A 27,206-nucleotide genomic window follows, 5' to 3' on the forward strand; every position below is an offset into this window, starting at 1 on the left:
AAAACAGCGGGGGCTAAAGGGAGCCCCTGTCTAAAAAAAAACAAAAAAAAAAAAAAAAAAAAAGAATCTCTGTAATGAAATGAAGTTTGAGATTTAAATAAGGGATAAATTTTGAGTTTGGCAAAATTACAGTGTCAGGGGTAAAATAAAATAAAGGACTCATAAGGTCTTCATAGAACATAGAACAGGAGAAATATTTCCCTGAGATTATTAAAGAAACCAGACAGTGAAAACATATTCCATCAAGTTACCAATGATATAATTTAAGCTCTAAACACAAATACGCTCTTGCAGAGATTCCCTGGTATTGACTGAGGAGCTTGACCCCCACACCCTGGTCCACAGCATTAAAGGTACCACTCCTCAATCATTCTGTTCTGGCTCAAAAGCAGTGAAAAAAGCTTTCCACATAAATATAAATGTGAATTCAAAACATATTATAATAGTTGTACTAGGGAGATGGTTCATTTAGTAAAGTGCCCCTAATACAAGCATGAGGACTTGAGTTTCGAGTCCCAACACTCATGTAAACCTGAGTGTGGTGGTGTGCATTTGAAATCCCAGCACTGGGGTTGGAGTGATGACTCAGTGGTTAAGAGCACTGGCTGCTCTTGCAGAGAATCCAAGTTTGATTCCCAGCACCCACAGGGCAGCTAACAGCCATCTGTATTCCCAGTTCAGGGGATCTGATGCCGTCTTCTGACCTGCGCGGGCATTGCACAGCACAGGTGCACTTACATCCATGCCGGCAATACACCCATACACACAAAAATAATAAATGAAATATATTTTAAAAGAAATTATCAGTACTAAGGAGGCAGAGACAGGGAGCTCCCCGGGACCTGCTGCTGAGCTGGTAGATGGCTCTTTGTGAGGTACAAATCTCTGGAGAAGCTCTCAAGAGCTTCCCACTTCAACACATCAAATGTGCTCACTCAGCATGTACTGGGTCAATGAACAAACGAAGGAATGGTCAATGTCCATACATAATGACTAGTACTGTGCTCATACTGTTACTATTGTTTTCCTGTCTTTTAAGCGCTGATGAGGGAGAAAGCAATGCCTTGTGCTGAGGTCTAGACTCATAGATTTGTAAGTTCAAAGAACATCATCAGAAATAACGAACAGCATGGAAGTAATGAGAATCAGAATCATATTTTAATGTTTTTAACAAATTGTAGACTCAATTTATGTGTAATAATAGAAAGATTTTGAATTTGTCCCAAAAAGTTAGAGACTAGAAAGAAATTGATGAGTTTGAAATTTTCTAAAACTGGGAAGAAATTATTGAACATGATTGAAGTATGCTGTTAACATCAAAGACCTGGCAGACTGCTGGTAAAGGAGGTATGTGACATTGTTCATAGATGCCAACCTTGAAAACTTGTGCTTCGTTACATCCAACATTCATCCCTCTTAGAAACACTAGTAAGTCCATAAGAAAAGGAAACAGATGAATACCATACTCCTGTAACTGAAAAACTATATGCATTCCCACTGTCAGGGAAGGAGACCTTCAGACTGACGGTGGGGCTCCATGTTTGAGCTCTGTTATGTTGTTATTTTTCCAAACGAATTGGTTAACGATTAAAACAGTCCCAGAGAATTAACATGAAGATAATTTCAGATACAAGTTCAGAGAAATACTTACAGGATAAATATTCAAACTCAGGCAATCAAATAGGAAGTATTTTCTTCAATAGAAACAGAAAACAGTTAATAAAATCTAGAATCATTCATTTGGGAAAACTTTCTAAAATAGAAAAAATGTCATTAACATGTAGCAAAAAAAAACAGTGAGCATTATGTTTGATGATAAAACATTAAAAGCCTTTCCTTTATAATCAGGCACAAAACAAAAGGTTTGCTATCATAATTTCCACTTAACATTGACCTGAAGGTCTCAGCCATGCAGAGTAGCAAAAAGCATTATCTGTGATGACATGGCTGTATTCATACAAATTACAAAACAATACACCAGCCTGTTATTAGAACTAATGAGGTAAAAACTCTTTCATATACTATTAAATATTAATTAAAGTTTAAGAAAATATATAATTTACAATACACCATACAAAGCATGCTTGGTTTGGGAATAACTCGAACAAAAGATTTGTAAAAAGCTGGGCATGATGGTGCACGCCTTTAATACCAGCATTTGGGAGGCAAGGCAGGTAGATCTTTGTGAGCTAGAGTCCAGCCTGATCTACATAAGAGTTCGGGGTCAGTTGGGGCTACAGGGAGAGCCTGTCTCAAATAAACAACAAAAAGTTATGTAAAATCTGCACAGGAAGAACTCTAAAATCATATGGAGAGATGTGACATACAACGTAAGGAAGAAAAATATGCCAAACGTGTACATTCATTTTGTGTCGGGGTGAACATGTTAAACCGATTCTAAAATCTGTTTGCAGACCTAGTACAGAGCTATCTGAAGAAGAGCAAGGTGAAAGGCTTTGTTCTTCTGAATTTTGAGACAGATTGTAAAGTTCCAGCTATTTAAGGGAGTACAATATCATAAAGAGATCAGTAGACAAATGCTGCAAATAGGGAGGCTGAAACCAGGCCCGTGTGCTGCGCAGACCCTTGGTATTGTGTAAAGCTAAGCAGTAAGGAAAGAACGCCTCTGCAAATTTAAAAACATGCTAAATTCATCATTGGTCAGCTATACTTTCACATACTGTATAGCCATTAAAAAGAACGTTTAGCTGGGTGTTGTATCTCACATCTATAATCCTAGCACTCAGGATACTGAGGCAGGAGGATGTCCGTAAGTTCCAGACCAGCTTGGGCTGCTCAGTGAGCTCCAGACTAGCCTGGGCTACAGATTGTGAACCTGTCTAAAAGGTACCATTATCATTATTATTATCAAGTAGTATTAGTGTTAGTTTTGTGAACTTAGTGTGTTCCACAAATATTTAGGAGCCATTTATTGTGTGTCCATTACTGTCAAGATTTTCTTACAAAAATTTATGTTGTAAATAATTGAATTATCTCATGGGTGATGATGTGATTAGCTTCCATTTCACACATCATCAAAGTCCTTCCCTAACCACACCCTTTTATCTCTCTGATTCCTTCTCTCTTGCCTTTGTGTGACATGCACCCTGCTCTCTGCTGTCTGCTAATGCTCCCATCATGCCGTTCATCTCCTGCAACTGCTGGGCTGTAGCGACTGCTGTTCAGAAATTTCCACAGCAAATCAAGGTCCTTGTCAAATCATTCAAGGCATCTTTCCTGTGAGATTGTCACTGACCAACCTATTTAAAATCGGGACTCAATTACTGACCCCTGTATACCGCACATGATGCTTTCTCAGACCCTATATTTTATTTTACTAGTTAATTATTTTCTGAACTTCACATCATATAAATTCAGTAAGGCCAACAAAGTCTGCCTATTTTTGCTCACTGCAATTGCCTAACTAGAATGATACCTGTTATGTATTAGGAGTAAATATAATCTGTGTGCATGTGCATGTATGCGTGTGTGCATGTGTGTGCATTTTTGTGTGTGTGCATGTGTCTATGTCCATATGTGTCTGTGTGTTTGTGTCATTGTATATGTGTGTCTCTGTGTCTGTATGTTTCTCTGTGTATGTGGGAGGGGTGTCTGCATGTGCATTGTGTCTGTTTTATTTGTTTGTATGTTCATATGTCGATGGATTGCATAACCATACAAAGAAAGCTCAAAAGGATCCACAACAAAATGCTCCAGTAATTGTTTCTGGGGTGGGGCACTCTTCCAGTAGGAGAAGAAAAGAGAGACTTGCTCATTTTATTCTTTCTGTGTTGCTTGAATTATGTATTATAAAAGTTAAGTATCTTTAATGGCCCAGCAACCCATAGACAAATACATCAACTAGGATAGTAAATCCCAAAGCTTGAATATCCACAGCAAAGCAAAGGCAAACATAATCCTAGAACGCTAGCAGATAGAGGCAAACCATTCTAACCTCAGTGATGCCCCAGGAAACCATCCAAAACAACAGGCCATTAGTCTGTCCTGAGAACACACACACACACACACACACACACACACACAACAGGTATTCATTGGTTGCTGAGCAGACTAGTTAGAGAAGTTTAACTGAACCTGGGTGGATGTTCACATACTCCAACAGGCAGGGAAGGTGAAGGTCCTGGAGCAAATCTGAAAAGGGAAAACCAGTTACTGAATTCTCAGAGGTAATGGAAGGGAGCAGTTTTCCAGAAAGGTCTCACCCTGTGGAGAAACTGATGCATCTACAATCCAAACTGAGATAAGGAAAGACAAGAGAGCAATGCGGTGGGGGGGGGGGGACAACCAGAAGGGTGGGAGGAGGTGGGTCTCAGAACAGGACATATGGAACTGTTTCTAATAAAATAAAGTTCCTTGCTCTAGAAGATCTCTACTTCTCCTTGAAAGTCAAGAATATGAATTCCACATTCAAATGAGCAAGAAAAATAGACCATAGTTCAGTGACATGCACGAAAAAAGTAAAATAATGGCCCTATGATGAAAGTTTTCCAGACAGACGAGTCCATCAAAAGGATAAATTGTATTCTTACATTTCACATGAACTGAAGTTAAGAGAAGGACAGAGATGGGAAGGGGCAAAACAGACCATGATTCAGAAAACACAGAAATGAGGTGGATGGATCCAAGACAGGATGGGAATTAAAAGACATAATATTAGGAAAATAACGTAGAAGGGACAGAGCCCACAGCACAGAACACAGTACATGGGTAGCACTTCAAGAGGGAGAGGGTGAGAGCAGAGGCGACCTGTTTAAGGAAGAAATGGACAGAGATGCACGATCCAGCAGAGATGATGCTGCCGGCCTTCAAACAAAAGCAAGACAGCATGCTACAACTGACCCAAAGCAAACTGTATCCTTAGTGTTCTAATAACTAGAATGAAGACATCGTTTCTGAAAAATAAAATGGAATCACATATTAAAAGAACACTTTGCACATCCAGAAAAATTACCCAGAATAGCCAACCTGATAAATAGTTTAGAAAAATTACTTGATACTGAATAAACGTCCTTTAAGTAAGCAAAAGGATTTATTCGTCTATTACAGAAAGTTCACTACATCATTAGTTTTGAGTAGCACTCCTTTACTCCATAATAAAATAAAACAGTATCTTTATTTATAACATTTTTAAAAAGAAACAAATCTGTGAGGTAAGGATGTTGTGTCTAGGCAAACTGACTTCCGAGCAATAAATATGTAAAAAATAAGATTAAAATTAAGCCAAGCAATGAAAATTGAGCAATGGTTTTAAAAAATATGGTGGATGGTTGGAGAATGGGTGCAGGCCTGTCCAACCTTTTAATGCTACTAAGAATGTTGTCATCTACAAAGCTCATACTCAAGAACTATGCAATGGAATTACAAACCAAAAAATCTCATCCTGTTTTAAGTAAGTGCACGATTTTGTGTTGGGCCAAGCTGTCCATGGCTAAATATGGGTTGCTAGTTGGACACACCTACTTGGAATATGTCAATAGCTGCTAGGCATCTTTGAACATGCATCATTTTATAGGTTTAATTTCTGGACTTGCATAAATATTTTAAATATTTATGGACTAGAATCAATTTATATTCAAAATATAACGTCTAGGAGCTGGAGAAATGGCTCAGCAGTTAAGAGCACTGGCTGCTCTTGCAAAGGACCTGGCTTCCATTCCTAGCACCCACATGGTGGCTAACGACCATTGATAACACCAGTTCCAGAGTTCCAGAGAAATCTGATAACCTCTTCCGACCTCCATGGCATTGCATGGCCTGGGTGCACTTACATACATACAGCCAATACACTTACTTGTACACAAAAATAAGATGAAATTATAGAATATAATAAATGAAATAGTAAATAATATATTTTAGGAAACAATCTCTAAAATAAAAAATATAACAACATAAAACAAACTTAGTTTATTACATTTATTTATTTAGTGTGTGTGCGCGTGCGTGCATGCATGCGTGTGTGTGTGCGTGTGCGTGTGCGTGTGCATGTGTGTGTGTGTGTGTGTGTGTGTGTGTGTGTGTGTGTACAGCATACATGTAGAGGTCAGAGGGCAACTTTCAGCAATCTGTTCTTTCTTTCCACTATGCGGTCCTGGATTTCAAACTCAGGTCATCTGGATTTCCAACAAGCTTCATTACCCCCCGAGGCATCTTACCAGTCCCAAACAAACTTTTTTAAAATGTCAAAATAGGGACTGGAGAAGTGACTTGGTGATTAAGAGCACTGACTGCTCTCGTAGCGGGCTCAGGTTCGAGTCCCAGCATCCACATGGTGGCCAGCAACCATGTGTAGCTCCAGTTCCAAGGGATCCAATGCCTTTTTCTGGCCTCTGTAGACACTGTACACATATGGTGACTTGTATACATGCAAACGGAGCATTCATACACATAAAATAAAAATATGATGATATAAAAGTTTAATTGTAGTTTTCTATTTCTCCATAGGAGCAGCCTGTCTATTTCCTAACTTCTAGGTAGAAACTTGAAGTTGATGAAAATAATATTTAATAGCTGGATTCCAAATAAACATTTATAATTCTTGTCTAACCTCCTACACATGTACATTTAGTGTGTGATCATAAGAGACCCAGTTATAAATAAAGCCAGTTGATATAAGGGGTATTACTTACAGTCTTTTATTTCATTTCTCTAGGAAAATAAAAGAAAGTCTGGAGTGTTTCCCTGTTAAATTGAATAACCTGATCCACACACTTGCACAAATGTCAACCTTAAGCCCTGCCAAATCTGCCCCTCAGACTCTTCCCCAGGAATCCTGCCTCCTACATAAAACTAGGACCATTCAGAGTGCTACAATTTTAGGGTTCGGCAAGGCACGAAGCAACGTAAGTCTGTTCTCCTCAGACTATGCAGCACATCCTTCCTTAAAGCCTGCTTATTTTTTTACTATGCAAATGAAAAATCAGTTAAAGTTGGAGGGGAAGTGCCATTAAGAAGATGTTTTAAGAAAAAAAATTGTAACAACCAGAGCTATTAGTGGAAAGCCATCACAAGGAGCAGTTCCTGCCCTGTGGTAGAATATAAATCAAGAGCTAATTAAAATGCCTACAAGAAAGTATGACAGAAATTAGGCAGTTCATTGCCAGTACATAAAATTACGATATCTTGATATATTGTGTTTATAAGTAACGTTGACTTTACAAATTGCATCTCTTAGCTTTTGTGATTTTGTTTTTAATAGAAAATGGCTTTCTTTGCTTAATTTAACTAAAACCAGATTTTAGACTCTATGGCAAGGTGTGTTTCTGTCTTTTGACGTTTGCCTCTCTCCCCAGATGTACTTGATCCAGGTGATACACAGCAACAACAGGACAACCCTGACAGAAAGGTCCTTCGAGCAGTTTTCTAAACTGCACAACCAACTTCAGAAGCAGTTTGCGTCGCTGACTCTACCAGAGTAAGACTGTCTTTTCACCTTGTTTTGCCTTCAGAATTTGTCCTTGAGCCACAGGACCAAGAACAATCAAAAGATGGTCATGGGATGCTCTGTGTGGAAGCAACATGGACCTGCGGCCAGAGGAACTTTTCCTGGCACATCTCGTGCTGCTCTCAGGGCAAAGAAGGCAGAAGGAAGTTGGCAATTTCCTTTCCCTTCCAGCCATTGATTTTTCAGACAGGAGAAAAGAATATCAGAACGTTTTTCATTTTTCATCAGTTATTGGGAAAAATTGTTTTTATTGCTCTGTTTTAAAATGCAATCTTCTCAGTTGTTTTCTATAAAAATAGAACTGAATTGAAAGTGCAGGACAAAGTCAGACGTGCCTACTCTCTTAACAATAACTGAGATAAAAAGCTTTTATATATTGACCACACAACACACACACACACACACACACACACACACACACACACAGGGTTTCTGTTCCCTCCCCCGAAAAAGTAAGTGAAGTAACATCAATTGGTTTATTTAGAATTCATATTTGTTACCAATCCTTAGCTTTCTAACAACTAATTACTAACCTTGCATGATCTAAATTCAATTTATTTCATGTACATTTTCAAGCAATTGTAAAAATTGTGACCATTCATGTTAAAATGGAAAAGATTAAAGATAAGCCAACTATACATAACATGAAAATAACTATTGCTCATCTAATGTTCTAAAATTTATTTAAAATGATCCAAATATAGATCATGGATTTCAATGTATAACAGAATTGTATTTTAACTTTAAAAGGGTGATTTTTCCAGATATTATGATATTGGCAATTAGATAAATTAAACTATGTTTTTGTTCATCTACACCAGGGTTTTACTGTTAAGTAAATGGTCCTTTACCAATGTAAATGTCCACTCATAACCCAACATACTTTGTACATAATAGATTTTTACTTTGTCTTCGGTTTAGTTACCTTCCAAAATATAAATTTTTAGTTAACGAAGAAATACGCTATATTGAAAACTCACATTCATGGACAATTATATTTGCCGACCTCATGGACATTTTGAAACATGACTGCTGTCAGTACTCAAAAGTCAAGAAATTAGAGAGAAAGCAGTTCAAGGAAATGGAGGTATAGCTGTTCTAGAAACTTCTACACATCAGGATTTAGAACTATAAAAATAATATAAAATAGAATGAGAAAAAAATAAATGCGGGCAAAACACCTTCAAACTTTGGAGGCAAATGCGAGTTCACCATCAGAAGCAGGCTGGATCATGCCACGCTAATGAGTCACTTAGCGGTATAAATTAACCCTTATTAAAGGCCTGTCTTCTCTGGTGCCACTGTTTACCTCTCGGGAAGACAGGAAGAATTTCAGAAGCACAAACACATGTCTCCACCCACCTCTTCTCAGTTTCCAGCTGTAGTTAGGATTCTGCTCTGCACAGGACCAGTGCCTGGCAATGAACCAAAATTGATATTCAAAACATTCAAAGAACCCACGGAGGGAGAGACATTTTAGCCTTGTGTACCCTCGCTGCTGCGCTGGTGGGCTGGCGCTCCCAATGGGGCTGTGCGTTATGAATTGAAAGAAGCCTTCCTTTGACTCCTAAATTTACCGAGGGGATGCCGGGGGAGACATTTGTAAATCTGATCCGGAAAAATGATCAGAAAGTCTGGAAGAATAAAATTCTTATTAGTCATAGCCTGCAACAGAGGTCTCCAAACCAGGCTATTTGTATTTCTGGTGCCTTTCAGGAGTACACAGGCCTTGAAGTTTTCCTTAAACTCGGTGGCCTTCATTAAAATCACCTGCTGGAGGAGGCAGGACAGACTCCTTTCCCCTTCCCTCAGCACTGGTCTCCCAACCCCAGAATCTTGTTTTTGTACACTGACCCAGGATGTAAACACTACCCAGAACCAGGCCAAAATACACGGCAAAACACTGCAGTTCGTACTGAGAAAGGGAATTACTCTGATAACCAGAACAGCCCATTTTCAAGTCAGGATTTTTTACATTTTGTTTTACTTTGGGGGAGTTTTTTTGTTTTGATTTCATTTGTCATTTTGTTTCTTGCTTTTGGTTTTTTGTTGGGGGATTTTTTTTTTTTTGGTTTGTTTTATCCTGAGGACTAAATGTGATGAAAGAACAAGATGGCAGCGTTGGGTAAGACGTCATAAAAATAATTCCGAATGACTGATTGCCATGTGACATTTGGTACACAGGACGTCAAATGATTGGATGACATCACTATTGCCAAATCCTCAATTCTTATTGACATATTTATGCACAGGATTTTTCTTTATCTATAAAAACATTAACAAAGGAGTTGAATCGCTTTGTTCTACTAATATGGAAACATCACACGCACACATATGAAATCGTATTTAAAACTAGCCTAAGCTATTTGGCTATCAAAATCATTTCCAAAAATATTACCATATATATTTCTACATATGTGTGTATAATAATATATATTACACATGGTTTTCTACCTAATATATATTGGTACTAATTTTCATAACTAAGCTGAAATGAAAAAATCTTACTACTTTAATCCTTAGTTTGATATACTTTTTTAAAAAATTAAACATTACTATTTACTAGGCAATAATTTAAGTATATAGATATATCTATATCATACTTTACTCCCTGACCATTTCAACAAGAAGCATTGAGTAGGGTGGTCCTGCGTTATCATCCATTTCTGTATGAAAAGCTTTGCAACCCTTCTCCTTTGTTTGCCCAAGAAATGTAGTAGCCAGGCCATAGACTCTACTAAAAGGCAGAAGTATGGATAGGACACCAGTAAGCTTCTAGAAAGATATATTTAATCATAAAAACCCATACCAAATGAGACCATTTGTTCTTCTGACCCCACTACTGCCCTTTTAAGTACAACCTACCAAGATGGTCTTCGGGTAGATTAGAGGGAAGCCTACCGCTCAGAGTCTTGGAGACAGTGTTGCTTGGATTTGGAAAACTAAGACCAGATGGGAACAGATGCTACTTGTACAATGTTTACTTCATTTAGTGCAATAATGTCTGTCATGAGCCCAGAAGAAACAACACAATCAGAATTCTTTGAAGAAATTTAGATCATTAATTTCAGGGAGTATTTATAAGCCCCTTCATGTATTAGAAAAACAAAATTCATGGTCTGCCATAAATACAGTAATAGGGAACATATAGAATTAATTTGATGCTAAATTAAATTAGTATTAATGTTGATGGTTGTCAATGAAATGATCAGGATTAGTCATGTGCATCTTGGCATCCTCTAATGCTTTTATCAGCCCTTCATTTGGTGCAGCTGTTAACTCTATGGCCAATCCTGAAGAGGCCAATTTTCAAAATGACAGTGCTAACACATTTTTCTTTTAAAACAGATTCCCTCACTGGTGGCACTTACCTTTTACGAACTCGGATCATAAGCGATTCAGAGATCTAAATCGTTACATGGAACAGTTGCTAACTGGATCTTATGAAGTCGCAGAGGTATGTTACAACTTATTTTTACATTTTTACATGAACATCAATTATTTCCTGTATTGTTACTAGAGGCATTTTGAAGTATATCAACATCCTGTAGTTTACTTACTCAGTGAACATGAATACCTGGCATGTGTATAGTCCCTGAAATAAGGTCCAAAGCTCCAGCTTCAAATACCCTGGATGATGCAATGCAAACTGAATGCATCTCAGGCTTGGATGTTCTAGAGTGTCAGAGGAGCATGAATTTCTTCCAAATATAATTTTTAAAAGGATAGTATAGGTTGAAAGAGCAGATAGTATCTGAATTGGACCTTTAAATTGGGTGGGATTTAAGTTTCTTTGGAATAGTGTCTTGAATAGAACGGATGCGGTACAGAAGGTCAGGGGTGAAGGAAACCAGCAATGAATCCCATCAGGCTCCTGTAGAGTCTGTGACTAAGTACTGCAAACAAGGTGACTTGAAACAACAGGCATCTATTTTCTTTAAGTTCTGGAGCTCAGAAATCTGAAAGTGGGACTTGTGTAACTAAAATCAAGGTGTTGACAGGCCTGTTCTTTCTGGAATATTCTATCTTCTACAGGCTGCCTTCCTGCAATACAGTAGAATATTCTGAACCCAGCTTCTGCTATCAGACCTCCTTATCTGACTCTAACTCTGCCTTCCTGCCTCTATAAGAGCTCTTGTGATTACATTGGGAAAATATGTACTATATAAGACTGCTTTATCATCTCAACATCCTCCATTTAATGTTATCTGAAAAGGCTCCCCTGTTGTTTACAGTACCACTATATGAATTAGAGCATCTTGGGAGGGGGGAACAGACGTTATCCTGCAGCTCATAGGGATATACAGAAGAGTATAGAGATACAATTTCTTAAGATGCATTTATTTTCGATATTTTATTTATCATGTTTATGTATATGAGTGTATTTATTGCCTGCATGTATGCAAGTACACTACTGTGTCATGCGATGCACACAGAGGTTAGAAGAGGATATCAGATCCCCTGAAACTGAAGTTATGGACAGTAGTTAGCAGCCATGTGGGTGCTGGGAATGGAAACTGGGTCCTCTGCAAGAGTAGCCAGTGCTCTTAACTGCTGAGCAATCTCTCTAGACTCAAGATGTAAATGTTTTGAATCTCAATACAGAGAGGAAAGAGAGAGAGAGACAGAGACAGAGACAGAGAGACAGAGAGACAGATACAGAGACAGAATCACATTTTTCCAGGTACATTCATAGTTTGGCTAACAGTCATATGTGTCTCAACTATGGCAATGCCTGTATCTTTAAAATCCTATGTAATAAACATACAACCCAAAAAGCTTCCTTTCGGCTTTTGTTTTTGTGACTCAATACACGCACATTATTTTATTTGCATCATTTTGTATTTTTCTCTTTAATCATGACTTAAAAGTAACACACACTTTATTTTATATCTAGAACACAACCATGGCCTTTTACTTGGGATGCTTAACTGTCTACATAGACCCAGCTCTGGTTTCTCACAAGTATTTTCCTTTTGATATACTGGATATATTTGATTTCTTTCTCCTTTCTTCCACTCTTAAAATCCATTGTTGATAATTCACTTCTGTCCTAAATAGCCTCAGAATCACATGCTGTTTTGCTCTGGGGGTTACTGCACAGATTAAAGCGTACATTCCTGAAGTTTTAAGTTAAATAATGAATTCGTACTTTGTCCATGCCCCAATGAGGTGACACTCTTAGAACAGCCTATTTAACTCTTCTGTATCTTATATACTAATATACAAACCTCTTTTTCGTCTGATTTCAAGGTTTTCTTTTGCATTTGGCTTTACATGCTTTTAGCATGTTTTCAGATGTGGTGCTGTTTCTCTTTATCAGGTTCAGGCTTTAGGCCATCTTGTATTTGCGCTAGCAGGATGATTATTCTCTATTTTGTTGGCTCTCTGTTCCTTTGAAGCCGTATTTTAAAATCAGTATCTAACTCTTTTGCTTATTCTCTGGGGAATATTTAGACTAAGTGATGTCACCCACTACCATCAAAACTGAGAGCCTAGAACTGCGGTCATCCTCCAGTTACACAGTTTCAGAAAAGTCTGCCCGTTTGCCCTGTCCTCTCCCACAGATACTGCACTGCAGTTCATTTACTGCCCAAAAAGCTTTTAAAGACTGTTTTTTTTTTTTTTTCTTGCTGAGCTACTTAGTACTATCCACCACTAGTTCTGAGGGTAGAAAGGAAAATTCCATAGAAATGTTGGACTCAGATTTCGTCCTTCTTATATACAGATCAAGCCAGGGCTTGTAAGATACACGCATAAATGTTCACACACACATACAGTAAACACACATACACATATGAACTCACATACACACACACACAAACTATACATACAGGAAGCTAATATAGTTCCTGATACTTAAAGAATCTCTCGTGTTCTTTCCTGTTAGGTAGTTTAACAGTATAACATGGAACATTCCTGTGAGAATGTCCAGAAGCAGACACCAAGCTAACAGAGTCCTCTTAGACACAGTATTTAGCTATTTATCTAGGTCACCATCCTTAGGGGTAAAGAGTACAGGGTCTCTTGGGTGTTCCACCTTTTGAGGCAGGAATGGAGAGCATCAGAATATTTTTAGCTAAACCACATACCTAGACAAAGGTGAATGTCTCCAATGAGCCCACTTCAAATAATAATTATACTAGCCAAGAGTTAACAAACCAACAATTTTTTAGACAGGATCTCATTATGTAACTAGTTTATCCTTAAATCCATAACCCCCCTGCCTCTGCTTCCCAAGTGCATGTGCCACCATGCCTGACCAACAAGACAACACTTTTTTATAAGAAGAAAATCTGTCCTGATATTCAATATGCTGATGAATATAGCACCCACTGCTGATTGGTTTGTGAGTAAATGACAGAAGCCAGAGTAGTGACTCCCTCCAGAATGGGCCTGCTGATTAGAATCCCAAGAAGCCCCTTCTTCCTCCTTCCCATCCCACTGCCCCCAACTGCACAGCTCTGATTAGGACAGTGATGGGCCATTCTTCACCTCTACGGTCCTGGCTGAATTCCAGGAGCACCCGTGTTGTAACTTGACTTGAGAAGTACAGGGATGACCTGTCACAAATGCTGACATACCAGAGTGGATCACAAGCATTGCGGCAGCAAGACAATTCACCCTGTTGTGTGAACTTTTCCTGCAGAGACGTGAACAAACATCTGCTCACCCTAGACAGGGTTCCAACAACAGACCAAAGTAACGAGTCCACCAACTTTGCAACCAGTGAGTTCATGCTCTGTAGCCTTACTTACAGAGCAGAGGTAATAGCTTATTTACAGGAACTTGGGTGACCCCAAAGAAGGCACACCACTGAAAAGTCTCTCTCCAGCGTGGGTGAGAACTACCCCACAGACGGAGTCCCCTCTTCAGTTAACATCCTACACTTTATATACTGTAGCACCTCCTGAGACCATGCAAAGCTGGGTCGGAATCACATACAAATGGCAAGGAAGAACAGGAAAGAGTGGCTGAGTAGGGTTAGGAGCTAATGACCCTGCCCACCCCATCCTTCTGTGAGAGAATGTCACCGTGGCAGTGAAATGCTGTGTTACAGTAATGCCTGAACAAAAACAGCCTGACTCTTAGCCCCCATTAAAATTAAGAGTGATGCCTAAACTCTTCTGAGAACTTGTTCCTTCAGATTTCTCCCAGTGCTTCCAAACAAAAGCCCTGTTTTCTCTTTATTGAAACTGTACATCCAGCATGAAATGGGGAAGGAAAAGCAGAACTTGTCTTATCAGAGAAGTATTTCCCCTTACTGAGTCCTACTCACCTAGACCAGTATACACAACCCCAAATACATGTAATCAATCTAATTCTACCTGTTATTTGTAACACAGATGAGATTATTCATGCTTACAATGATATTTTCTGTTGCTTACAACACTTTGATATTTTCACAACACACACGCACACACACACACACACACACACACATTATTTCTAGATCAAGGACAAAGAAAGGTCATAAGGAGTTAAACCTATATGTTCAGCTTACAAGAGGAACCCAAGACCTGTAAGCTTGTTTACATTATAAACAATCTGAGACAGTGTTAAATGATCTCAAAGCATAAGATTAACTTAGGTTACAAATCCCATTGGTAAGAGAAGACATTCTCAGAAGTCATTCCCACATGTCACCATGCCTAACTTGGAAGGTCTCTTTAAAGTAATCACAGCTGCTCTGATGACGATGATGATGACTGTGCTCAGAGGACAATCCCAATGTGAGAGTTTATTGTTTTATTACTTTTACTTAGTGCACATTAGTTAGGACGTTTTCATACATTTATTGCATTGTACTCTGCTTGTGATCACCTCCCCAGTTGCCCTCCTTTAGCATCTCCCCTAACTTGTCCCTTTTAACCTGTGTGTGTATGCAAATCTAAGTTCTGCATCAGATAAAAACGTGATATTGATCATTCTTCCCCTTCCATTACCCTAATGTGTTCATTCCTCCACTCCCTTTAGGCCCCTAGATTCTGTCACATAACCCCTTTTCTAGAAAGTTCCCTTCCTATATATGGATTCTGGGGGCTGGAGAGACAGCTCAGTGGTTAAGAGCACTGGCTGCTCTTCCAAATGACCTGGGTTCAATTCCCAACACCCACATGGTGGCTAACAGTCACCCATTACTCCAGTTCCAGGGGATCTGAAACTTTCTTCTGGCCTCCACAGGTTTGCACACATGTGGTACACCTGCAAACATGCAGGCAGAATAATTATACATGTGAAAAAATAAAATATTTTAACATATGGATTCTGTATAGGATAGAGTATGCCATAATTCTCAGTCCAAATTTACCTTATTTTGTTTAATATGATGGTCTCCAGTCCCATCCATTTTCCTGCAAATAACATCATTTCATTCATCTTCACTAATGAATAAAACTCCACTACGTGTGTATAACACATTTTTATTCATTCACTTATTGGTAGACACCTAAGCCAGCTCCACATCTTGCTTTTATGAATAGTCCTGCAGGAAACGGGTGTGCCGGCATCGTTGTGATGTGCTGACTTAGAATTTTTCAGGGACATACCTAAAAATTGTATAGCTGGGTCATGTAATGGGTTCAGATTTTAGTTTTGGGGGGGACACCCTCACTGATTTCCATGGTAGCTATACTGGATTTTATTCTAACCAGCGATGTAGAAGAGTTTCTTTCTCCACGTCCTCACAGCATTTGTAGTCTTTGGTATTCTTGATGGTCCCCACTCCAGCTGGGATGAGATGGAAGATCAAAGCAGTTTTAATTTGTACTTCCATGGTGGCTAAGGATATTGAACATTTTTCATCTATTAATTGACTATATTTCTTCTTTTGAGAACCATCTGTCCAACGTATTTGCCCATTTACTGATTGGAAAATTGGGGGTGGAGTTTAAAGTTCAGAGCACTTTATGTTCTAGATATTAACCCCGTGTCATATATATATCTGCCAAAAGTGTCCTTTCTGTAGGCTAGCTGTTCACAGTGCTGATTATTTCCTTTGCTGTAAAGGAACTTTTTAATTTCACTGGCAAGAACTTATTAAAAGGCCATAAAACTATTTTTTCTCAACTGCTCATTCAGCAAATTTTCACTTGGATCTTGGGGAAAACTTTAAATGAGGTGATTTCTGTACTCAAGATGTTGAGTTTCTCTAATCATGTGCTACACAATAGTCCAGGTCAAGGAAACGTCACTGAAATTTAAAATGCCATATATTAATTCATCTCCTCAAAATTATCTCCAATTAGAAAAACACACACTGATTCAATAAGATGGATCATTATCATGCCTCCTAGGTGAGTAATATTGTGGATACGATAAATCCATCTACAGAGGAAAAGTCCACAATTTGGGCTACACATGTCGTAAAGACTGCTTTAGGAAACCTGGGTGGTCAATGGTGGCTATATTGATTGCATATAGTTATGAACAGGCAGTAAATCTTTTAAATCCCTTTCACCACTTCCAAAGACAAGTGACCCTCAAGACAGAGTTCCTGTGGTATGCTGGGAAATTCATCTTGAAACATGCTCACATATAGATTTTCAATCCCGTTCTCAATGTGCTAACTCAGAAACTGTCAGGATGATGTTGGTGATCTGTATTCGAAGAATATGATGCCTGGTAATGGTGACTAATGATTGTCACAGATGATAAACATCTTTCCCTTTCTTCCCAACATGGACACTATCAGTCTTTTGATCTCTAATGTAGCAGGTCTTCAAGTATCCCAGTTTGTGACCAATTCTCAGATGGGCCCAAGAATGCTGTGCTGGGTAGACTCGGCTAGAGATGCTGTTCTATATCAACAGATAAGTGCCTGAGCACCTAAGGAGGTCTACTCAACTCAAGTCCAAGCAAGTTAGAAGCAGCATCCCTGAGGGTGTGGCATTCAAGTCGATGTTAAAAAGGCAAATAGTTAAAGAATAGGAACCACAAAAAGTTACCTAAGCATAACGCTCACACTGTTTTCTTTTGTTAAAAAACTTAAAGACCTAGTGGTTATATTCTTTTCAGTTCTTACCCTGTGTGCTGGATAGCTTTAGTGTCAACTTGACACACCTGGGTTGAGGGAGCCTCAATCGGGGAATTGCCTCTATTGGACTGGCCTGTGGCCATGTCTGAAGGGCATCTTCTTGATGAGTGATGTGGGAGGGCCCAGCCCACTGTAGGTGGTGCCACCCCTGGGCAGGTGGGCCTGTGTTGCATAAGAAAGCAGGCTGAGCAGGGGCCAGGGGAGCAAGCCTGTAAGCAGCGTTCCTCCATGGCCTGTGCTCCAGCTCCTGCCTCCAGGTTCCTGCCCTGAGTTCCTACCTTGGGCTCCCTGATGAACTGCGTGAGACCTGGGAGATGTAAGACAAATAGACCCTTTCCTCCCCAAGTTGGTACTGGTCAGAGTGTTTTGTCACAGCAATGAAGAATCAAACCATGACACCCTGTGTCTAGTTAATACTAACTCATCAATTTTTGCTAAAGACTTTCAGTGAGTGGATGAATGACAGGACAGTCATTAGCCTAAGGATTTCTGGTTTTTATTCTGTCTTTAGAACCTGAAGGATTGACAGGTTGCATCTGTTTAGCAGTGACCTTTAAATTTATTTCCTTATACCTTACCAGGTTTCCTTTTAATGAACCAATGCTTCCAAAATAGGCAATTTGTCTAAATGTTTTATAAGTAAACTACCATATAAATAGGTTATAATATTTTTTGTTTCAATTTCTTTATTTTTTATTTTCATTGCATTTAAAAAATATTTTTATTGACCTCTTATAATTGCATACAACAATTCTTAATCAAATTTAGACCTTAGACCCTCTCCCCCATCTAAACCCCCAAGCCCCTCAACCCGTACCTCATGTATTCTACCATACATGTCAAGTCCCATTTAGTCAAGCACTTTTACCTAGATGTCCTTTGGTACAAGTTCATCCACTGGAATCTAGTCAGTTTATCTAGAGATCTTAAGGAAGGTCTACTCTCCCTCACCCAGCAGTAATCAGTATCCAACAGTTTCCAGGCGAGGGCCGGCCTGCCACCCATTTCCCATGGTCCACCCTGGGCCTTGTCTGATTGAGTTGGCATGGGCCCTGTGCTCGATGCCACCATTGCCACAAGTTCACATGGGCAAGTTTCCAGTGGCCCGAAAGCCCCTGTTTCCCAATGTTCATGGACCAACCCTGGCTCTTACAATCTTTCCATCCCCTCTTCTGCAATGGTTCCTGAGCCATGGGTGGATGAGGTTTTAATACGAGAGTCCTATCCAGGGACACACACTCTGCAGTCTCTTTTTCTCTAAAACTTAGCCAGTTGTGGCCTTCTGTGTGCATCACACTGTGTTATATAAGGAAGTTTTGCCAGTGAAAGTTGAGAGATGTGCTGGTATTCTCTCTACCCCCTGTTCTGCTATGTTCCATGAGCCTTAAGTGTAGAGGTTCCACTGCAGATATGTCGCTTAGGGCTGGGCATCCCTCAAACATATAGTCTCTGTGTGTGACCAGTTGTGGAACTCTGCGGTAGCCTCCATCTGTTGCAAAAGAAGTTGCTTTGATGAGTGGTGTTCAGCACTCTTCTCTGTAAATATACGGATCCATATTTAACATATGGTAAGAAATTTCATTTGTCCAGAGATATGACATTTTTTTAAACTTTCAGAAAAAAAATTGGAAGTTCAGAAAAAAATTGGAAGTACTTTAAAATAAATATTTATTGGTGTTTTCATTTTCCCCCTCAGACAGGGGGACAGGGGATGTGGCTCAGTTCGTACAGTGCCTGTCTAGCATGCATGAAGCCCTGAGTTCAATCCCCAGCAACACGTAACCCAGGCATGGTGACCTACACCTGTACTTCCATCATTCAGGGGATGGAGGCAGAAGGATGAGCACAACGTCATCCGCAGTTATATAGCTAGTTACGTGAGACATTGTGTCAAAAGCAATTTCCTCTCACTCCAGTGTATAATCCCATGGGAGCCTCTGTGCAGGATGGCTCTGGAACTCTGCCAGCTGCCAAATGAAAGAGAGCCTCTGCAGGCTGCCTAGTGCCGAGCCCAGGGACACTGCCTGGCTGTGGTCAGAACAGATGAGCATTAATGGTGTATCAGTTCATGCCTGCACTTCCAGAAAGATCACTCTGCTCCTGCAGATCACATTTGCAATGTGTTTGCTTTAAGGAAAGGGAAATAAATGAACAGTATGTGTTCTCCGTGGGAATAGACTAATAGAGAAACAGAAGGAATAATAAAGTCCACAGGAGGAAAAAACAAAGCTATAAAACAGCTGAAACAATGTAAGATGATATAAAACCTAGACCACGGGAAAGCAAGATACTGAACTTGCTTCTTCAATATGAAGAGAACATTCAGGGACTAGAGAGATGATTCAGTAAAGAGTATGCTGCTCTTGCAAAGGACCTGAGCTCAAGTTCAGTTCCCAGCCCTCACATCAGGTGGCTCACAACTGCCTGTAACTCCAGCGCCAAGAGATCCAATGCTGTCCTCTGGTTTCTGGACACTGCACTCACATGCACATACCATTGCCATACACACACATATACACTTTTTTTTAATTTTTTTAAAAAGAAATTATTCCCACATTCAGTTTTCTTGTTTTTTGTTTTGTTTTGTTTTGTTTTTTGGTCTTTTTTGAGACAGGGTCTCCCTGTAGCCCCAGCTGTCCTGGAACTCACTATGTAGACCAGGCTGGCCTTGAACTCACAGAGAGCCACCTGCCTCTGCCTCCCGAGTGCTGGGATTAAAGGCGTGTGTCACCATGCCCGGCCCTGTTATTATTAATTTTTTAAAATATATTTTGTTTTCTGTCTCAGTCAGTGGGAAATGGGGAATAAATGACAGAAACTTCTGCCCTCTAGAACAAGGCAGCAAAATTCACTTCATTTGGGTCCAAGTGAATTACACGTTTGAGAATACTGTAGGTTGTTGACATTTCTGTATGAATGATTTTTATAAAATGGACAGAATCTGGACTAATGACTTAATTATCCTTGTAACCAAAAACTGCTGCAAGTTGACTGAGCCATGTGCTCTCAGGACCTGGGCACATGACCCTGATTCCTCAGGACTTCAATTCACTGCTCCACAAAAAGTTAGTGAATGAATGTGGATGTTCTTAAGAATTAACACTGAAAGGCAGCACATCTTCACTAAAAACAATGATGACTGAGAAGAAGGCTTGACACCGTGTGTATGAGACGTTTAGGCCTCGGGAGAAAAGGGCAAGATTGTCTGATGAGAGAAGGGTGAAGCCAGGTCTGCCTTCCCCAAAATTGGTGTTAGAGAAAATAGGTAAGGCCTATTCAACAGCACAGTTCCAGGGCACAGTTCCATGAGACATATGGAGGAACAGGTACCCTCTGAGTTTAGGTTCACTCTTGAGAACTAAAGCTAATAGGCTTTTTATTTCAGGTATAACTGTATGTGATATGGTAAAGCTATATAGTCTTCATATCTCTTACTGACTGACATTCTCAGAAAGTCATGTGCATTTACTTACACTTCAGTCCAGGGCGACAGATACAGACGCCATACAGGAAAGTGCTGAGGGAGTGATGGAAGGATTGCGATCTTTGGATGCTGCCAGAAGGCAATGCCTTACAGCATGAATTAAAGGTATTTGGTAGATGCTGATGTTGACAGGGTTTGGCCTGTGTAGACAGAGGCAAGAAGAAAATGAAAAGCAACGGGGCTTCTAATTTCTGGTCGTGGTGCAGATAATGAGTATTGAGATCTATTTCAGCAGTGACTCAGAGAGAGAGAGAGAAAGAGAGAGAGAGAGAGAGACATGTACAGGTGCCCTTGGAGGCCAGGAGAGGGCATTGGACGCCCATTGAGCTGGAGTTAAAGGCAGTTGTGAGCCTCCTGATGCAGATGCTGGAAACCAAACTCAGGTCCTCTGGAAGAGGAAGAAGCCTCTTAACCACTGAGCAAATCTCCAGCCCCCAGCAGTGAACTATTCATAGGAAACTTCTCTGTATGTATGCAGTGAAAGCTTCCATGATGAGTTAATACAGAAGTGAACAGAGAGCTATCGTTAAGAGTAGCTGGGCACACTCAGGAAGGTAAGACTTGCAGTGTGCAGTCCAACACAGCAATGTTTAATGAATACTGTCACACATCACACTTATGCATGGGTGCATAAACAAAGCCACCAAGCATAGACGTGAGGTTTCCATCATACATTAACCAATGTGGTAACATTAAACCACTACCATAGAAGCCCCAAGGACAGATGCCTTCCTTTGGTTGTGTGTTGTTTCTCATCTTTACTGATTAGCATTCAAGGCCAGGTAGGCTGAATAACTGTTAAGTATCATGTTGTGTTTTAACTTAGATTGAATTAAAGTCTAAAATTATAGTGGCCTCTATACACATGTGCATGTGAACCTGCATGCATACATGCATGCACCCACAGAAACATTTACATATACCACACACACACACACACACACACACACACACACGTACACATAGCTGAAAAGCATTGCTAAGCAGTGTGTCTTCCATGCCCAAGTTCTCTGTGATACATGACACGATCAATTTTTAATTATCACAAATAGATTAGTCCGCGTAAAATCTCTGTGTTTGTAGATACTTACTATACTAGCTACTTAGTTCCAGGACAGCTGGGGCTACAGGGAGACCCTGTCTCAAAAAGACAAAAAAAAAAATAACTTACGGAAAGAAAGTTTGTCTTAGTTAGCTTTCTATTGCTGTGATTAAAAAAAAAAAAAAAAAAAAAACACTGAACAAAACCAACTTGGGGAGGGAAGGGTTTATTTGGCTTACAGCACAGTCCATCATCAACGGAAGCCAAAGCAGATACTCAGGGCAGGAACCTAGAGCACAGACCACGGAGGAATGCTGCTTAGTGGCTTGCTTTCCTGGCCCAAGCTCAACCTGCTTTTTTATACAATATAGGACCACCTTCCCAGGAGTGGCACTACCCACAGGAGACTGGGCCCTCCCACAGCACTGGAGAATCAAGAAAATGCCCCACAGCCATGGTAACAGGCCAATCCAATGGAGAAAAATTCTCAATTGAGGTTCCCTCTACCCAGGTTTGTCAAGTTAACAACTGAAGCTATCCAGCACAAAAGACACATGTTGGCTCACAATTTGAGGGTACAGTTCACCACTGTGGAGAAGGGTCTGTAGCTGTGGCAGGAGGTTAGGCAGAAGGATTGTGAGGGAGCTGGTCATACCACATCCTCAGTGAAGAAGCAGAGAGAGATGAATGCTGGCGATCGGCTCGCTTTCTCCTTTTAATTCCGTTAAAATCGCCCACGGGATAGTGTCGTCCACATTCAAAGTGGATCTTTCCATCTCAGATTAAACCTCTCTGAAAATACCCTCACACACATGCCCAGAGGCATGTCTCCTAAGTCCCATTAGTTCGTAGTCAAGATTAACCATCACAATTCCCTAAACCTTTACGGAGAAAATTAAAAAACAATTTTAAGATTGGGGCTGGAGAGATGACTCAGTGGTTATGAGCACTGGCTGCTCCTACAGAAGACCCAGGTTCAGATCCCAGCACCCACAAGGCAGCTAAAAACCATACTTAACTCCAGTTCCAGGGGATCTGATGCCCTCTTCTGACATCTGTGGGCATTGCAGGATGTGGGTGCACTTACATACATGCAGGCAATACACTCATACATAAAGTAAAATAAAAATATTTTTAAAAGATCAAATAAAATACAATTGGCCTAAAAGTTACATCAGTAATTGCAATGTGATTCATGTTACTTTGACATTTTTAAGTTTGTATTACTGATATGGCCCTCTTTTATTAAATGAATTATGAAAGAGTTTATTATACATAAGCATTAAACTCAATAAAGTCTGAAATGTACCATCACTTTTTGTTATTTTAAATGGCATGAACTGCTTAGAGAATATTTTTGGACTCAAAATTCTTTCTCCTCTGTAATAAAACAAGAGACTTGGAGGGGATGTTTAATATTTGTACAGAATGCTCCTGTGTTAGGAGAATCTTTATCTTTGATCCCAGAAGATCCTTCAAAAGTGCTGTTCTTTTTCATAGTTGTATGTCCTGTGGCAGCATAGGAAAATTAAAGATAACCCTATTACATCTGCATATTAAAACCGGTATTCACTTTTCAGTTATAATGTAAAAATATTATAACTGTTTAAAACTAGCTTGTGCGGCTATATATAAATGTATACAATGAATTTTGGTCTTTTTAGTCCCCTATTACCTTCCTTCATCCCCTACCCTCTCTAACCCTAACCCTTCTTCCTAGTAAGGCTCTCCTATTTTCTCTTTCCTGTTTCCAGAGCACGAGTGAGGGGTTATTTATTAGAGTGTGGCAACTTATCAGTGGCTACAGCACCAAAGAAAATAATATCCCCTCTCCAGGATTTTTTAATTCATATTGAGCATCCACTCTAGATTAAGAGCTTTGAATCTGTTACAGGGAAAAATTGGATAGGTTTAAATAACGTGAGATATACTTTCAATAATTCTATAACATAGTGATAATTTAGACATGAACATAAATAATATATAGGAAAGAAAAAGGCAGTGAGGAAGGGAGGAAGGGAGTAGAAGGCTCAGCTTGAACATGCTATCAGAACTTAACTTGCAAAAATCAAATAGCATTATGTGTCCATGACTGTGAGCCCTGTTGCATTTTGTCAAGCGAATGAGATAAAGAGGATGCTTTGAAGTCCAAAATCTGTTAAGTTACATGAGCTCACCTGGGTCTCTGGGGACGTGGTAAAAAGATATGAAATCAAGATGAAGGGAGGATGCCTGAAGATACAGAAATGTTCTCTCTCCCTTCGTCTGTCTCCCCACCACATACACACACACACACGTACATGCACACACACGCACACACACACAACACACACATGCACATGCACACACACCACACACACACCACACACACACCACACACATGCACACACACATGCACACACACCACACACGCTCACGCACACACGCACACGCACCACACACATGCACACACACCACACACGCTCACGCACACACGCACACATACCACACACATGCACACCACACACACACACACACAACACACACGCACATGCACACACACACCACACACACACCACACACATGCACACACACCACACACGCTCACGCACACACGCACACACACCACACACATGCACACCACACACACACATGCACACACCACACACATGCACACACACACGCACACGCACACGCACACACACACACACAGTTTGTTGATAAATAAAACAGACATACTAACGGAGAACACGATTAGACATTCTCCACCTCTCCTAGGAGATGAGTACATTTGACACCTTCGCAGTATCTCCACCTGGCTCGGCTCCTCTCACTTCCTCCAAACCAGGAGCGGCTTCTGGGTGGCTCTCAGTGTTTATAGTTTCATTCAAGCATAACAGTACCAACAAGGACTCTTCTTGCTTCTTTAAATTTGACTCTGTTTTAGTGGAATGGTGCTGTGAATGAAACAAAAATCTCCAAGAGTAATGTAGACCTGTGATGAAAGTTGCAACAAGCCCCTGGGAATCTAAGCAAATGCACACCCACGAGTGAGTTCAGCTGAGATACACAAACAGATGTTGTCTGCAACATTTCAAAGCCATGTTCACCGGGACTTCACCCTCTTCTAAGTTCCAGTTGCTCTTTTTCTGGAAGTCCCTTCAAACAAGGAATGATATCACTTAAGGTTTAGGCAATGTTATTTTTTAAGCAGAAATCAAATGTCAAAATAAACCCAAATGGATAAGTCCTATCTTAATAGTGAACATATGTTTCCTGCTCCCCTACTGCTAAACCCAGATGTTAATTATTCATTTGTCACTACATTGCTCTTTCTTGGTTGGAACTAGCTGAGATTACATCGCTAGCAGGATAAATGTCACGTGTGCACCATCAGTAAAAGCAAGACCATCTTTCACAGTCTGGTAAAATGCTGATGACATTTTAGAGCTGGAATTTACAGAGGACTCACTATTATTCACAAGTCAGTCTTCTATCTAACTCTACCACAAATACAGTGGGTTGAACTATGTTAGAGACTGGGCATCCTGAGATGTCACTTTATGAAAAAGGCAGTAAAATACAATTACTGCTCAACTTTGATTTACAATTCTTATGGAAATTCATTTTTAAATTCTTATTTTTACAGTACTCTGTGGCATTTGAGAGAGAGTTAGCTTATTGTTTTAAGTCACTAAATCTTGCAGCCAATTCTAGATGTTGGCTGGCTAGTTAATAAATGGGAACACTTAATGTGCTGTTTTAAGGAAAGAAAAAAATGAATCTCAGTTTTATATTACATTAATTCTGGTCTGTGCAAGTACTTTAACTCCCTGAAGTCTTTGATGATATGGTGTAGAAAAAACACTTAGCCTCCGAATTGATCAGCTCCCTGAAAAAAATCAATCATTTTAAATTACAAATGAGTTAATGTAATTGGTAAACAAACTATGAATAAGAACTCTGAGTTTAACAAAATATAAACTGATGAAGATTTTAATTTAAAATTGAGCCATTGGATTTCATATCTGCTCTTTATTATCCTCATTTTTCATTGAAAAGCATAGTAGGCATTAAAAACTCACATTAGTTAGATTAAAATGTGCTCTAGCAAAGAAAAACTGTGCCTAACTTCAGAGAGCATTTTCTATCAGCCAGTGAGTTGACTTTAGCCATTGATCCCAGAGGTCAGTAACTTTAAATTGTCCAAGACAAATCCCCAGCCATTTATTTAGTCATTCATAAGATATATAATGTTCTACTTAGGAGGACTGTCTTAAATATTTGATAACTGTTGGGGTACAAGAGGTGACCAATCAGGATGATAGCCAACCACTAGACTACTTTAATGGCCCAAGAAGTTTGCACTGGCTGAAACATGAACATGAAACATGAAACTGGTTAGAAGTGAGGTCAGGAGTGGGGCAGGAAGAGTCTGATATGAGTTGCTGGTGAAAGACCCACAGATGTCAAGCAGAAAGTTGGATACATTCAGGAAGAAAGTTTGGCTAGAAATATACATATTGGAATTGTCCACAAATAGCTCATTTTTGAAATTATGCACTAGGGCAGTTTAAGCAAGACTAAGCACACTAAGAAATTAATTGAAAAGATAGAGTTGAAAGACCTGCTCAGGCATCACACCAACTTTAAAGTTTGTGACAATAAGGGAGACTCAGCAGAGAGGACTGAGAATGATCAGTCATTTGGACACCAGAGAAATATAGTATCTGGAATCCAAGAAGAGAAAATGTTTCAAAAAGGGTGGAGTGGGGGCTGAAGAGATGACTTAGCAATTCAGAGTACTAGCTGTGCTTTCAGAGGACTGGAGTTTGGTGCCCAGCCCCCATGCAGAAAGGGTCACAACTGCCTGTAACTCCAGCTCCATGGGATCAATACCTTCTGATCTCTGTGTGTACCCATACATAGGTACACACACACACACACACACACACACACACACACACACAAATAAATAACTTAGCAATTCAGAGTCCTAGCTGTGCGTTCAGAGGACTGGAGTTTGGTGCCCAGCCCCCATGCAGAAAGGGTCACAACTGCCTGTAACTCCAGCTCCATGGGATCAATACCTTCTGATCTCTGTGTGTACCCATACATAGGTACACACACACACACACACACACACACACACACACACACAAATAAATAAATAAATAAACTGTATGAGCTTGATGGGGACATG

At 39.8% G+C, this 27,206-nt stretch overlaps 1 protein-coding gene across 3 annotated transcripts in view; it reads left to right on the forward strand.

The window, feature by feature from the left end:
- Positions 1-27,206, forward strand: part of Pik3c2g (phosphatidylinositol-4-phosphate 3-kinase catalytic subunit type 2 gamma) — a 402,869-nt gene that overhangs the window by 315,536 nt on the left and 60,127 nt on the right. For all 3 annotated transcript variants that reach the window (XM_029563391.1, XM_029563392.1, XM_029563394.1), the window contains 3 exons: positions 6,671-6,860; positions 7,311-7,432; positions 10,811-10,919. In XM_029563391.1, the coding sequence (XP_029419251.1) occupies positions 6,671-6,860; positions 7,311-7,432; positions 10,811-10,919 (421 nt within the window). The remainder of the gene's footprint in view (positions 1-6,670; positions 6,861-7,310; positions 7,433-10,810; positions 10,920-27,206) is intronic.

The sequence above is a fragment of the Nannospalax galili genome, unplaced genomic scaffold (genome assembly GCF_000622305.1).
Source record: "Nannospalax galili isolate Female #2095 unplaced genomic scaffold, S.galili_v1.0 scaffold1230, whole genome shotgun sequence".
Taxonomy (NCBI): Eukaryota; Metazoa; Chordata; class Mammalia; order Rodentia; family Spalacidae; genus Nannospalax; species Nannospalax galili.